Genomic DNA, 14,238 nt, shown 5'->3' on the forward strand with positions numbered 1-14,238 from the left:
GATCCACTTGCCTTTATAGTTTTATGGTGATAGTGTTTTGTTTTTTTTTTCGATTAGAGAACTAATACAGGGTTATTGTGGAAAATTTAGAACAATAAGAAGGCATTTTTTTTAAAAAGTCACACGTGTTCTTATCACCCTAGAACATACACGGTTATCATCTTGTATTTCCTTCCCCAAAGAAGATTTAATGATGAGTTTAATGGAAACCATATCAAAGTTCTTGGGAAATTAAAAGTCAATTATTTGAAACAGCAAAAAATCCAACAACAAATAATCAACAAAACAAACCCTCCATTAAACACTCTGAAGTACCAGCAGTAGCAGAAAGGTTAAATTATGATCTTGTCATAGAATGGAAATATGAAGTGGCCATTAAGAGCCATATTTTAAGAGAATATTTTCTGCAATGGAAAATGTTCCCAGTGTGATGTTAAGGCTATGGTGGGGAAGCCAGTGATGCAAACAGGTGACTTCAAGGGCTCATAGAGATGCACTGGGAGGAGTGTGCCTGGGTTACTGGGGGGAGCCCAGGAGACTGGGCTTCTCAAACTGAGAATTAGTAAAGGACACCATGGTTGAGTCTTGAAGACTAAATAGAAATGAGCCTGATGAAGCTGGCAGGGAAGCATCTTTCCTGACTTAAGCCATGCACAAAGGTGTGGAATGGAATGTTACAAGGTGAGACCTGCAGACAGTTCAGTGTTATCAAAGCTCATGGAAGAAGAGGCTGCAGAAGATGGTCAATTGTTAATGAATTTCTCTGTGGATTTTTCAGAACCCAGTAGTGTTGGGTATCACTACTTTTTGAATTCACATTGCTCTGTCTTATTTCCTACTCAGTGTCAGCTCTTGCTGGAAGTGGCCTGGCCTCTGTTTATCTTCCTGATCCTAATCTCTGTTCGGCTGAGCTACCCACCCTACGAACAACATGAATGTGAGTATCTGTGGGTCATGCCTGAGACTCACTTCTCCCATGAAAAATTCAGGCAATAAACATGGTCTGAGTTTACCTTTCCCAAAGACTCCAGGAAACAACACAAATAGCTTGGCACAGAACATCTAGTCTTCTAATAGTTTGATTTTGATCCCTAGTGAATAGTGATAAGAGTAATGACAACAATCGCTACCATCTGTTTCATACATTTTTAAATCATGAAAATAAAGTAACTTTACTTTATAAATAGAGTTCAGACAGTGGCCACTAAAAAGCATCCTTAAGGCACTGCTCTCTTTGGTCCTGCTGGTCTTTACCACTGTATTAATGTCTTAAACATGCAGTTAAAATTATAGAACATATATTTTTAAGTAGCCTTTGTGCAGAACATCTGACTGATATTATTTGACTGATATTATTTCATTTGATTCAGTCACAACCCCCTAGACTTTATTATCATTTGTTTCAATTTCTTGCTAAGTAAGTTAGGACTCACACAGATGCAGGGACTTGGTAATAAGGATAGAGATGGAATCAGTTCAGGTCGTCTCTCAGTCATGTGTTTTGAAGGACAGCCCTTTACAGTGAGAAGTGATGAAGAATGCATGGTTTTCTGGGTTTGAATCCTGGCACAGCATTCACTAGGCTTACATGGTGGGCGAGTAACTTTACTTTCTTGTAAAGGAGGCAATAATAATACCCCTGTCATATTATTGTTGTCTGTGTTGTCACCCACAGCCATAGTCTTTCTCTGTGGCATGGCTCAATGGGTAGATTGACATGGCAGAGCAGTCCAAGTCTAAAGGACCGACATTTATGTAGGCGTTTAGCTGAGTCCTCAGCTCCACTGTTCTAGGGACTTTTCTTGCCACTAGCCAACTGTATCTATATCTCCCACCAGACCCATAAATTTATAGGACTCTGTTCTCCTAGGAAAGCTGTGGAGGCCAAGGCTACTTTTAATTTTTTCTCTTGGTCTGGCCTCATCTCTCACAGCACAGAGCAGAAGTTATTTACATGCTAATTTGCTAATACACCATCATACATATTCAAGTTACACACACATACATACACACACACACACACACACACAACTGAAGAACTCTCCCTCAGGCATGATTTTCTTACTTCACCAGAAAGGAATGGAACATCTAATGAAATCTATACTCAATTTATGGGCCTGTGAGGTAATTCTGCTTTCTCTTTTACAATCTCAAAGAGAGGTTGATTGATTAGCAAATGGATATTTGGTTTTATTTAAACATTACCCTGAGCCCCACAGAAGTATGTTTCAGGGCGTGCTCAGCATTTTCATCCCCTGGGCAGTTCTCTTTCTGGAATGATCACAAAGAGGGAAGGTAGTGTAATGGAATTGGCACAGACTTTGGCACCTGACAAATGGGGTTTGTGTGGATGCTGCCTCTGCTGTGCAGTGGGGTTGTAATCTTGAGTAAGTCGTTGAATTCTGACCCAAAGCCCTCTGACCCCAGACCATAGAATTTTGGAAATCTGTGAAATTCTTGAACATATGGAAGACAGATGAGACTTTGCCCATCCATCCATGTCCTTCCTGTTCTCACTACCTTCCTAGGGACCTAGTTAGAAAGGCAGGTTGAAAGCTAAAGTGAAGTGCATGGACGTGTCTTGTCTTTGCAGTGGGAGGAGTGTGCTTGGGTTACTTACTAGGGGAGCCCAGGACAGTGCGCTTCTCATTCTCCTGAGAAGACTCTGTCCTTGGGAACAAAGGGCTGGTGATACAATTCTTCCCCATACTAGTCATCAAGGTCCCATTAACTTCCCTGGGTCCTAGGAGTCCCTTATGCTGTCATCCTGTGCACCCAGTGCCTAGTCCTCATCTTGCTTTGTTTGCAAATGAGATAGAAGACAACATGCCAGAAAGGGCCTTTGCTTCCCCCACGGAAGGACAGCCCCAAATACCTCAGGGCCTTGTGCTGCCTTTGGCTGAACCTATCTGTTCTTAGTTCCAGTATCTTCCGGAGTTGAAAGGGGAGAATCCCTGGGTCCTTGGAGTATTTGACTGGATTACATAAATCTCTGAATGAGGAGCAGCTGACTTAGGCAAGGGGCTTTGTTTGATTTTCCTTGAACTGTTAACAGGGAGATAAAGAGATTAACTAAGTAAATGTTCAACAGGCCAGAGTCCCTGCAGAGAGTGACTGCAGGGATTGGATCCTTGCTTTGGATGTTGTCTCTGGTTGGAGTATGGAGAGAAGAAAGATAGAAGGCCCCTGATTCGAACATGCCAAGTGCAGCAAGCTCTGGCTTTGGGTTAACTTCTGGGAAGCCTCTGTTATCCCATTTGCATGAAAATAGAAGGATGAATAAAATGAGGGTCCTACTTTGGAGGAAGAAGGTAGCTGTGAGACTGAAGGAGTATTCTGGTTTGGCAACAGCAGAGGAACTACTACTGCAGGCTCACACCACAGGGCCTCCAGAGTCTGCACAGACCTATTTGTTGAGCTTTTGTTCCGTGCTAGGCACTTTGCCAAAGTGCTCTACCTAGAAGAGCTCATATAATACTTAACACATGCATTTTTATCACCATTTTACAGATGAGAAAACAGAGGATTAGGGGGTCTGTCAGGGACTTGACCAAAGTTGTTGCTTAGCAAGTTGCAGGGACCCAATGTGAAGCCCAGTTGGTCTGACCCAGAAGTCTGTGAAACTACAAGCTCTTCACTACCTAAAGCTGTGGTTCTTAATGGCTGCCAACTCTTTGAGGGTCACAGTTAATCCTGAGAATCTGAGGATAGCTGCAGCCCTGGCCTTTTTGTTCAAACATAAATAGGCCCTTGGGTTAAGAGTCCCTGATCCAGGGCACATTTATCTTGATCCCCATAAGCAGTATCCGTGGGTGACTGCCACATGCCAACCTGGGCCTTCAAGACCTCGGAGCCAGCCCAGACATGCCCATTCATCCTGTTTGTAAGAAGCTCCCACGATGAGGGGAGAGGCAGGTGAGGAGCTCACCTGGTGGATGGGGCTTCCTTATTTTGACAAGTGACAAAACAATAGCAGCGAAACAAAAGTAGCTTCATGGATGACATCTGCCCCCAAGTCAGCATGTTTTCGAGGTGCCCTTGAGAAGCTTTGGAGCTGGCAGAGGAGCAAACTGACAGACATCTGGCAACCAAGGAGAGTACCAGAGGGAACTGTGGAGTAGATTACAAAGAAGGCCACAGTGTGAGGAGGGGGCTGGGCCTGGGATCATGGAGATGCAGGTTCCGCTCCTAGTTGTGCTCCTTGAGGGTTCTTCGTTGGCTGTCTGTCTTGCTATAACTTCCTCTCAGAGTGTAAAGAAATTGGACTAGGTCATCCCCCAGACCCGTCTGGTGGTCCAAGGTGAACAAATGGTGGCAAAACACTTGCTACTTGGCCGGCACTTCCTGTGCATGGTCTAATCTACTCCTCTCATTACTTCTCCAAGGCTGATGTTGTGAATCCCACTCTACAGACATGCCATGTAGATCAAGAACCATTATCTGATACCAGGTTTCCAGCTCAGGGTCAGATTAATCCAGAGGAGGCAGGTCTCTGGGATGAGGGGAATGGGACACACAGAATATGGGACAAAGTATTGGGTGGGGGGAGTCTCAAAATGGCTTCAAGGAATTAATATTTCTCCGTGTGTTTTTTTCTTCTCCTTGATTTCAACAGGTCACTTTCCAAATAAAGCCATGCCCTCTGCAGGAACACTTCCTTGGGTTCAGGGGATTATCTGTAATGCCAACAACCCCTGTTTCCGTTATCCAACCCCTGGTGAGGCTCCAGGGGTTGTTGGAAACTTTAACAAGTCCATGTAAGTACCAGATCAGGTTTTCTTTCTCAGACTTGTCAGTGAATACTTATCCTTCCCTTCTTGCTCTCTGGAGAGTTATGAATGGCTGGATTTGAGCAAAGTTGCTTCTGTAAAGGTTTGTGTGGAAAAGTCTGCAGAATGAGGGAAGGGAGGCTCACTGCCAGGATTTAAGACTGTGGGACCTTACTTTGATGTCTTTTTGGAGTAACAGTAATATGTAACCTAAGCTGTCTGGTTGGAGGCTGTTCTTCTGCACAAAGACTGGTAAGTAGTGAAGGGACACACAGTGCACTGGCGCCATCTCATAGTTAATCTGCCTCACTCAGCAGTATTTACTGCACATCTCAAATGGCTGGTTCTAGATTTAGGGTTCAGGGGCAGGCACCAAGGTGCCCCCTGGATGGGTTGTGACCTCCAAGGAGCTTCAGATCCAGACTGGCAGAGCCCTTTTCTATGTTCTCAGATCCATGCTCTTACCTCTTTCACTGCGTCTCAGTCCTCAGTGTCACTGTGTCTGCAGGTCTTTCCCTCCTGGGTGGGAGATCCTGAGCACAGGATTCTACCTTGGGTTTATATTCCTGGCTTCAATGTGGACATAAGTATGAAATTAATAAAGCATCTAACAAATGAGCCATTGAAGATTCTTGAGATATCTGGAACCTTGACATGAGTTAGAGTGTGCTAAGGACCCACTTGAAGACAATTCTGAGGGAGCGGCAGCTGGGGCAGGCAGAGCCACATTATAAAGATCATGGACCACAGGCTTTGGGGCCTTCACGGGCCCTTTCGTCTGTGAAAAAAATATTAAAAATTCCATTTTATGACTGTTGGCATAAAAGCAAATATAATCCAGGTAGATTCATTACCAAATGTGCTTTCTTATTATATTCATTTAAAATTTTGATTTTTATAAAAAGCGAAACCATTTTCATGATCCTTTAAGATTATCGTGAGCTCACTGTGCCTTGTAGATAAGTCTGCCCTGGGGGCACGCTGGTGTGTGTGTGTGTGTGTGTGTGTGTGTGTGTGTATGAGAGAGAGAGAGAGAGAGAGATGGGCTGGGCCTTTGAGGTTGATTTGGGTCATAGGAAGGGCATCTTGAGGCAGGGATGGTGGGTGGGAGCACAGGTTGTTAGTGAGGCCAGGCAAGGGGAGAGGATGGGATTGGCCTGTAGAGGGCCTGGAAACCAGGCTGGGGCAGGTGGATGGTAGTCACTTTCTCGAAGCAGCAGCTGACCTAACCAGGGCTTTTCCACTTTTCTTGTACTCTTTACAGTGTATCTCGCCTGTTCTCAGACGCTCGGAGGCTTCTTTTATACAGCCGGAGAGACACCAGCATGAAAGACATACACAAAGTTCTGAGGACATTACAGCAGATCAAGAATTCCAGTCCAAGTAAGCAGAGCCTTCCTGCGTAGCCTTTGGAATTGGACATTGGCCTGCCGTGGTGGCCTGGGGCTTGTTCCTTTTAGCTCTTCTTTAAGAGGTTTTTCTCATCACTGGCTGGGAGCTAGGGCTTCTCTGAGCTGAGGGAGGCACTAGAAACAAAACTAGGGAAGCTGGTTGCCACAGTGAATGGACTGGCCTTCTCTGGGAAGAGAAATCCCTAGACAGGACAGCACAGGCTTGGTGAGAGGGAGTTAGGGGTGCAGGTTGCTGCCAACTGCATTTTTTTTTTTTTGAGTTGGGCCAGTCATATGGTTGCTGTGAATGGACATATTTACAGACAGGGGATGCTTCTGTGTATATAAGCAGCGAGAGTTGCAACTTGATACAGGTAAGGGAAAGTTGAGTGTTTACTTCTTAAAGGAAAACGCAATTTATCTTCCCTGTAGTCATTTGATTTAGTCTGTTAGGCATTTGAACTCTGATCTTTAAAAAGTGAAATCTTTCCCTCTGATCTGGTAAGTGCCCAGGCGGTTTATTGCATGCCACTTAAGTGTCCGAGGAGCAGGCGGTCTGCTGACCCAGGCATTGGCCGAAGAAGTCACAGTGCAACCTCCCAGTCTGTGGCCTGCCAAGGGACAGAGGCCAGTGAGAACAGTCCACTGAGGGCAGGCAAGAAAGGCATGATGATCTAGAGGATTCAGAAGCAATAATGAAGTCTAGTGAAAGCCGGTTGGCTTTTTGTTATCACCATGGACAGTGGTTCCAAACCGTGTCAGGGATGAACAGTCCTGGCCAGCATGGGCCAACCGCTGCCTCTGTTCCAGGGAGGTACTTTTTACTTTTTTTTTTTTTTTGGTGTCCGAGGAGAGAATGGAGTAAGTTGACTTTTGCTGAGGGGCTCCCAGTTTGTGATTCATTTTGCAAAAGAAAAAAATGGTATAGAGTTTAAACCAGATTTTTCTTGGGCAGACAGAGGTGTATTCTCCTTGGGCAGGAAGAGGCAGTGGGCAAAATGGGACCTGATGACAAAGGGAAGCAAAGCTGTATTGGGGATGGTACAGAGGATGTGTTGCTCCACAGTGGAGAAATGTGGCTGTACTTGGGCCCCTGGGTCGGCTATAAGTGGTTTCCCACTGGACCATTGCTGACTCTATGGATGGATCACCCTGGGTGCTGTTTCCTTGACCTGCAGGCCACTGGTCAAAGCCTCAGTCCTTCCTGATGTACTAGAGGGCCCCTATCTGGTTGACCAAGGGTAGAGCTGGGTTATTTCTTGTACCACTCAGGGACAGTGTGTCACAGAGGAAAGAGTGTGAGCATACTTTGCTTTGTAGCTATGTGACTTTGCGAATACGTTGGTTAGCCCCTTTTGGGACATTTCTTCTTATCTGTAAAAAGGAGATAACAGATAACCTATCTAGGATTGTTAGGAGGCATAAATGAGATAAAACATTTTATTGCTTGAAAATACGATTTGACACCTAGGAAGTACTCAGTGAATACGAACTATGATTGTTTTGGATTGTTGGCATCTCAGATCACAGATCTCTTTAAGACTTAATTTTTTTCAGCTATAAAATAACACCTATTCTTGCAATGTAACATGTAAAACCCAATACAATGTCTGGTGCTGAGAGCCACGGCCGAGTCTGTATGGTCCCTGGCATTTTGCCAACAGTATTGATTGACAGGCGAGGCATTACTATCCGCCTCTGCCGCAACTTTTGAGTTCTCGCACTATTTTGGAGTTCTCATGGGGATTTCCGGGGATTCCCCGAGAGTTCCCATTGGTTGGGGAAGTGCAGGAGGAGGGATTTCCGAGAGAGATATTTCCGGCTGGGGGTTTTCTGGAGAAGCCTCGTGGCGTTCGGGAGGATTCCCCGGGAGCTGTGTGAAGTGTTTTCCTGCAGTTTAAAAATAAAGTTTGTTCCTGCTTCAGTGGCTCGTGATTTGTGCCCAGCCAGACTGCGGCACTCTGGCACTTTGGAGATGCTCAATAAGCAGGAGCCCGTGTTACTCTTAGATGACAGTGATGCCTTTTGACCTTCTGGTTGAGCTCTTCTGCCCCTCAATCCATGGGGCTATTGAAATTGTCTGATGGCCTGAGTTGTCCAGCGTTTTCAGATCTAGTAGAGACAACCTTAGAAATGGAACTATTTTTCTCCTTTGAGCAATAGGAGATATGAGTTAGGTTGGAGAGGAGAATGCATGGCTGTACAGAGAGAACGTCTCCTGCTCCTCCCTCTTCTCCAGCTTGTCCCCTTTACCGCCCTGCAGATACTTCTTCAGTTCCTACCATCTTCTTTCCTTTGTGTTGCAATGAAAAGCCAGATCTCGTTCTACTGGGTAATGCACAGTCTTGCTACTTCTTTCTTCCTAGAGGAATTCAGTGAATGTGTATTGATTTTGAATAGCACTCTGTTTCAGAGAAAATCTGCATTGGGGAAATGTCAGTTTTGATCCCTTTGGGCGTGTGTTTATCTGCTCTGACACCCTGGTCCTAGCATGATGGGCTTCACCCTATGTACCATTCATCTCAGAGCTGGAAAGATCCTTGGAGATGATCTGGTCCGGAGCTCTGCCCTGGTTCACCTTCTCTACCGCACATATCATTTCCTGAAACAGTGACCTGTGTCTCAGGAGGAAGTGCATTTTGGTGTCAACAGCTCTATCAGAAAATATTCACTACCATGTTATTATTCCAAGGGAACAAGTCCAATTTTACTTTCCTTGGAAAGTTGAAGACGGCTCTACTGTTTTTTCCTTTCTTCCTGGAGCCTTTGAATTTTCTAGGCTAAATGTCCTCCATTCTTTTTTGGAATGCTTTTCCTCCCAAATTTCTGCCTGTTCTCTGATGATGTCTCCATTGTGTTTATCTTCTTCTTAAAGTTTACCAGAAATTACAAAAGTATTCTGGTGTGGAAGAGAAAGGGACTTTTGGCTCCTTTGTTCTAAGTGCTTTGCTTCTGTTCACGCAATCTGAGATTGCATTAGGCTCTTTGGCATTCACCGTACCCATTGACTCATAACCCATGTGTGGCCAACCAAAATGGCAGATTATTTTAAATACAGAATTGCAAGTGGCTTGTTCTCCTTTTCTAAATTGTGCAGTTGACTTATTGAACTAAAGGAAGAATATGTATCTTTTCTAATTTCCATTTTAGATTCCCTGTGCCATCTAATCCTACCTCAACTATTTTACATTCTGATTTTTCCATGTGTTACATCTGTTGCTGCTTGTGTCCTGTTGTCTAGGAATATGATGAATAACTCTCTTTGTTCTCATTTAAGTCATTGATTACTCTAGGACCAAGGTTTGAGGCTTGGATCAGTTGCCTGGAGATTATCAAACCCTTCAGACACTACCCCTAGAATCTTAGAGAACTACCAGCTTTCCTTGTTACCAGTGTTGGTGTCACTGGGTCCTGTTTTTGGAGGATTTACCTTTTCTTCAACATACATCTGCTGAATCCAGTGGACTATCCACAGATAAGTTGTGGATATGGAAGTCTCTCCTCAAATACTCTCTTCTAATCTCATGGTTTCCTGGACTAGAACATCCTTTTAATTTCCATCTTTTGAAAGAGACCTTAGAGGCTGTTTAATTCATTCATAGATGAATGGGTTGATTGATTCAATCATTCAACCATGCCAATCGCTGTTCAAGATGCTGAGATAGAGAGATGTACAAAACAATGTAAAACTTCTGTTGTGGAGAATAATCGTATCCTGAAAGGTGAGGTGACTTCTCCAAGTTTGTACACCCCTGTTGCCCATGCAGTTCTCCTTCTACAGTGCTATCATGTGCTGTTGTGATAATCTTCCATTTGGGAAGGCCTCGAGTTTTGAAGAATTAATTTATAGACGAATCTTCTAATTGTTCTGGAAGTTGTACTCATGAGAAGCCCAAGAAAGGAGGCTAACCGAGGTGGCTAACCTAGTTTTCTTATCATGAGAACTTTTTGGTGAACTTTTTGGTCATCTTATTTCTGAACCAGAGAATAACCACAAGGTTGAGGGGTGAACCATTGATGTCTGGGAGTCAGTGTAAGAAGAATTCATTCTTCTTAAATTCCTGTCATGACTGCAGCTCCAAGGAAATACAAAAAATGGCTTAATTTTCAGAAACCCTAGAAATGTCTAGATTCTGATCCTGTGAGATGGAGATCAACAAAGAACTCACTTCTCTGAGTGAGTTCTGAGTGATAGCTGAGATGATTTCAGGCAGTGCATGGATGATATCTGTTAATTCCAACTTAGACTGTTTCATAGATATTGTTACTAAAAAGGATGTTAAATAGGAAAAAAGATAATTAAAGAAAACATCATCTTACATGGATATGGTAAAGTTTGCGAGAATAATTTGTGAATCATTGAAGACTGGAAAATACTGGTAAAAGAGAAAAAGTTTTGAGCCCTGTGTAAAGATTGTTTTGGTAACAAATTCAAGCTCTATCTCTCATTAAATATGAACCTTTGGCAAGTTTTGATTATTTCTGGTGCTCTATTTACCTAAAATGTGGAGATTAGCTATCCTGAGGATGGTTGAACGTTAAATGAGGTGATTTCTGTGGCTATCTGGTAGAGAGCTCCTAACCCATAGTTGACTCATAATAAGTCTGAGCTGCTCCACTTCCCTGTTGTTCCTGGCTGTTTGACCTTGGCCTTGGCTACACTTTGCCTGGACTACCTTCTCTGGGCCTCAGGTTTCCTTGCCTCAAAATTGAGATTTGGCAAAACAACCCAAAGATGCTTGGAAACTTGGGAGGGCAGTCAGGACCACACCGTGTGCCTGACCTCTAGACTCTGTCCCCTTCATAGGCCCTTTTTCTGGTTTTATCCCAGGCACAACACAATAGCAGGTAGGGTAGGCAATCAGTTCATCTTCATGGGATGAAGCTAAGAGAAAATAAAATAGCTGCCCTTTCTCCTTCACACAGTGTTGAAAGGGTCAGGTGAAACTGGTTACAAAAATAAGAAAATCCAGCACATGTAATAGTAGAATTGATTCCCTTGTATGAACCCAGGTCAGCAGGGCTCAAAGTTAATACTAGTAATAGAAATTCTTAAAACAGTCTCAACTTTCTTTCTTTCACAAAGTTTATTTTTCAGAACTTTACCTTGAACCCAGAGGCATAACGTGCATTTACTGGGAAACTGTTTCACTTTCATGGCCCCCTTGCAACCTGCTCTGAGGAGTCTTAGCAATGTATTTACACATTCTTTCAGAAAGTCTGCCCCCACGTTGTGTCATTTCTGGGCCTCACAAGCCTGCATCTACTCCTGCCAGGACACTGGGAAGGAGGAAGAACTGGCTCCTTCCTCAGCCTTCTCCCTGGCCCTGCCCTTCAGTCTCATTCTCCACCCATAGCCACCTGCCTCACTGTGTCCCTGCTCCGATGAATCTGTCCTTTCCAGGCGGGGTTAATAGCAGAAACTGGCCCAAGCTAAGGCCTTCCTGGTGGGGCTGGTGCTTCCAGAATCAGGATGGGGCTGGAAAAGGAGGTGTCCTTTTGTCTGTAATGTCTTTACTGCTATTTTTCCTTTTCAGTGACTCCAAGGGCATTGCTTAGTGATGCCTAATGGTCTCATTACCCTGCTTCCTGCTGAGCATTTCTGCTCAGGCATCCATTTGTCCCAGTGCTTGCTCCTCTCCCAAATCCTGGAATCTTGACTTCAGGCTCCCCTTCAACTCCAGGTGGCTCCATGGACAACTTGAGTGGGTACCTCTGTGTAGCGGTCAGGGCTTTCTGCTAGCCCTGGAAGTTGGAAAATGCATATGCTGGGGCTGAGGCTTCTTGCCTCTCTGGGGTGGATCATCCATCCTCTTGGTCTCTCTAGGAAGTTCCTCAAATCCCCTACCCCCTGTTTCCATAATTAGCTGGGCTCTTGTCCATTGCTGTGTCCCCCATGGTGGCTCCACGAGTCTCACCATTGCTTATGCTGATCTGGGGATAGTTCCTGAGCGTTTATGGGTCCTGTGGAGTTTTTCCATCTTTTATCGCTGTGACCATATGGATAGGGCCTTGGGTTCTGTGATATGGCAGGATGCCAGATAGCCAATCTCCCCTATGAGTAGGACTCAGCCAAGATCTTGGCTCCTAGTTTTTACAGGGGTCTGGCCCTGTCCCAAGTTAGGGCAACACAGACACCTTTTAACTACAGAAGACCATTGGTTACGTTGTGGGATTGCAGATCATTTTCTGTACCTGTGGAATTTGGCCATGAGGGTAGATGCGTCAGCTGAAGGATGCTTTCCAGCTATACCCAAGGCTGGCAAGTTATACATTTCTGGATGTGCATGTACCCCATGGTGCATGTGAATGGCACTTTCCATGAGAATTGTACTCTACATGGCGTTTTTTTTTAAATTTTTTATTCTAATTTTTTATACATGACAGCAGAATGCATTACAATTCATATTACACATATGGAGCACAATTTTTCATATCTCTGATTGTATACAATGTATATTCACACCATTCATGTTTTTGGTAATGATGTCCATTTCATTCCACCGTCTTTTCTACCCCATGCCTTCTCCCTTCCCCTCCCACCCCTCTGCCCTATCTAGAGTTCGTCTAACCCTCCCATGCTCCCCCTACCAACCCCACTATGAATCAGCCTCCTTATATCAGAGAAAACATTCAGCATTTGTTTTTTGGGGGATTGGCTGACTTCACTTAGCATTGTATTCTCCAGCTTCATCCAATAAATGGTGTTTATTGAAGGGGAGCGCCATATGGATCCCAACATCCTGATTTTTCTATCTCTTCAGCTAGGTTTTGTGTTGAGTCAATGGAGTGGTTGCCATTTTCCGTATATTCAGCATACAATCTGGCTTGTTTGACCTTTCTAATGGTGCTCAATTCAAGGTTGTTGTACAAGTTTTGCTGGACTTGACTTAGGGAAAAGGGTCATAGTTTTCTGCCTGTCAATCTAGGTAACACCTAGAAATCATGGTATGGGCCTTTGATTCTGCTTTAATCTTTGAAAGCCTAGAAGATATGAGTTCCAGAGGGCCGGTGGATGTGGTGACATGGCAAGGTAGTTGGCTGTGGTCAGCATTTGAAGAAAGGGCTATAAAATTAACATGGTGTAAATATCCCCTAGGCTGTACAATTTAGTGAATTGACATGGCAACCAGGCTGCCAGGGTTCAAATCCTGCCTCTGGGTGCTGCTTACCAGCTACTTGCCCTTGGATAATTTCATAACCTTTCTGTATCTCAGTTTCCCCAAAATGAGATAACAGCACCTTCCTTGAGGATGATTTAGCAAATAAATGTATTAAGAAGGGGAAAGCACTTAGTACATGGTTACTACTAGGCTTCTGCCTTGATTTACTGCATTTTCACAGTCATCATGGAATGTAGGGGATTTAATTTTTTTTCTACTCAAATGAAGGAGCTGAAGTTCAGAAAGGCTAAGTAACTTGCCTAAGAAAGCACAGCTAGCAAGGGGCCACAATAGGAACAGAGTTCTAGTCTTAAGTGCTGTGCTGTTTATTATATCCTAAAGAGAGTTGCCCGGGAGAGCCAGAAACTTCTCTGAGGGGTCACAGGGCACTGGGTATGAACAGGCTGTGGTGAGAAAGGAGACAGAGGGCCAGACTTCCTCCCCTTCCTGGTTCTATGGGTAACAGGCACGGGGACGGGTAACATGTCCCAAGGCCCATCTATAACGAACTTCCTGTGACTCATAGCCACTTCTCCTTTCTTGCCTGAAGTCCCTCATTCCATTCAAGCAGCGGCTGAAGTTGAGGTTATAGTTCTAAACTTCATTTTCTGTCCTTGGGTACCCACCCCATGTGTCATCTTATAGGGAGATCTGATGACATATGTGTTAGAATTTGTCATCAAAATGGAAATCCCTTGAAATCTTTGGGTGGTTGCAATTCATATTCTTCGTGCACTTGTCAAAAGTTTAGGATGGAGGCCTTAAGAATTTCATGGTTTGAAACCTTTCCACCTACCATGAGAAGGTTTTCCCAGACCTGTCAAAGCCAGGGCTGTGTCCCTGAGTACAGGCCATTGGTTTTCATCAGGGCAGGAGCCTGGCCCCAGCTGGGCTGTAAGCAGGGGGGTGCAGCGC

The 14,238-nt window shown here is 44.3% G+C and overlaps 1 protein-coding gene across 3 annotated transcripts in view; it reads left to right on the forward strand.

The window, feature by feature from the left end:
• Abca1 (ATP binding cassette subfamily A member 1) overlaps window positions 1–14,238 on the forward strand; it is a 135,150-nt gene that overhangs the window by 30,767 nt on the left and 90,145 nt on the right. For all 3 annotated transcript variants that reach the window (XM_048783274.1, XM_015492234.2, XM_048783273.1), the window contains 3 exons: window positions 844–937; window positions 4,616–4,757; window positions 6,034–6,152. In XM_048783274.1, coding sequence (XP_048639231.1) covers window positions 844–937; window positions 4,616–4,757; window positions 6,034–6,152 — 355 coding nt within the window. The remainder of the gene's footprint in view (window positions 1–843; window positions 938–4,615; window positions 4,758–6,033; window positions 6,153–14,238) is intronic.

This window comes from Marmota marmota, unplaced genomic scaffold (genome assembly GCF_001458135.2).
Source record: "Marmota marmota marmota unplaced genomic scaffold, marMar, whole genome shotgun sequence".
In the NCBI taxonomy this organism is placed as follows: domain Eukaryota; kingdom Metazoa; phylum Chordata; class Mammalia; order Rodentia; family Sciuridae; genus Marmota; species Marmota marmota.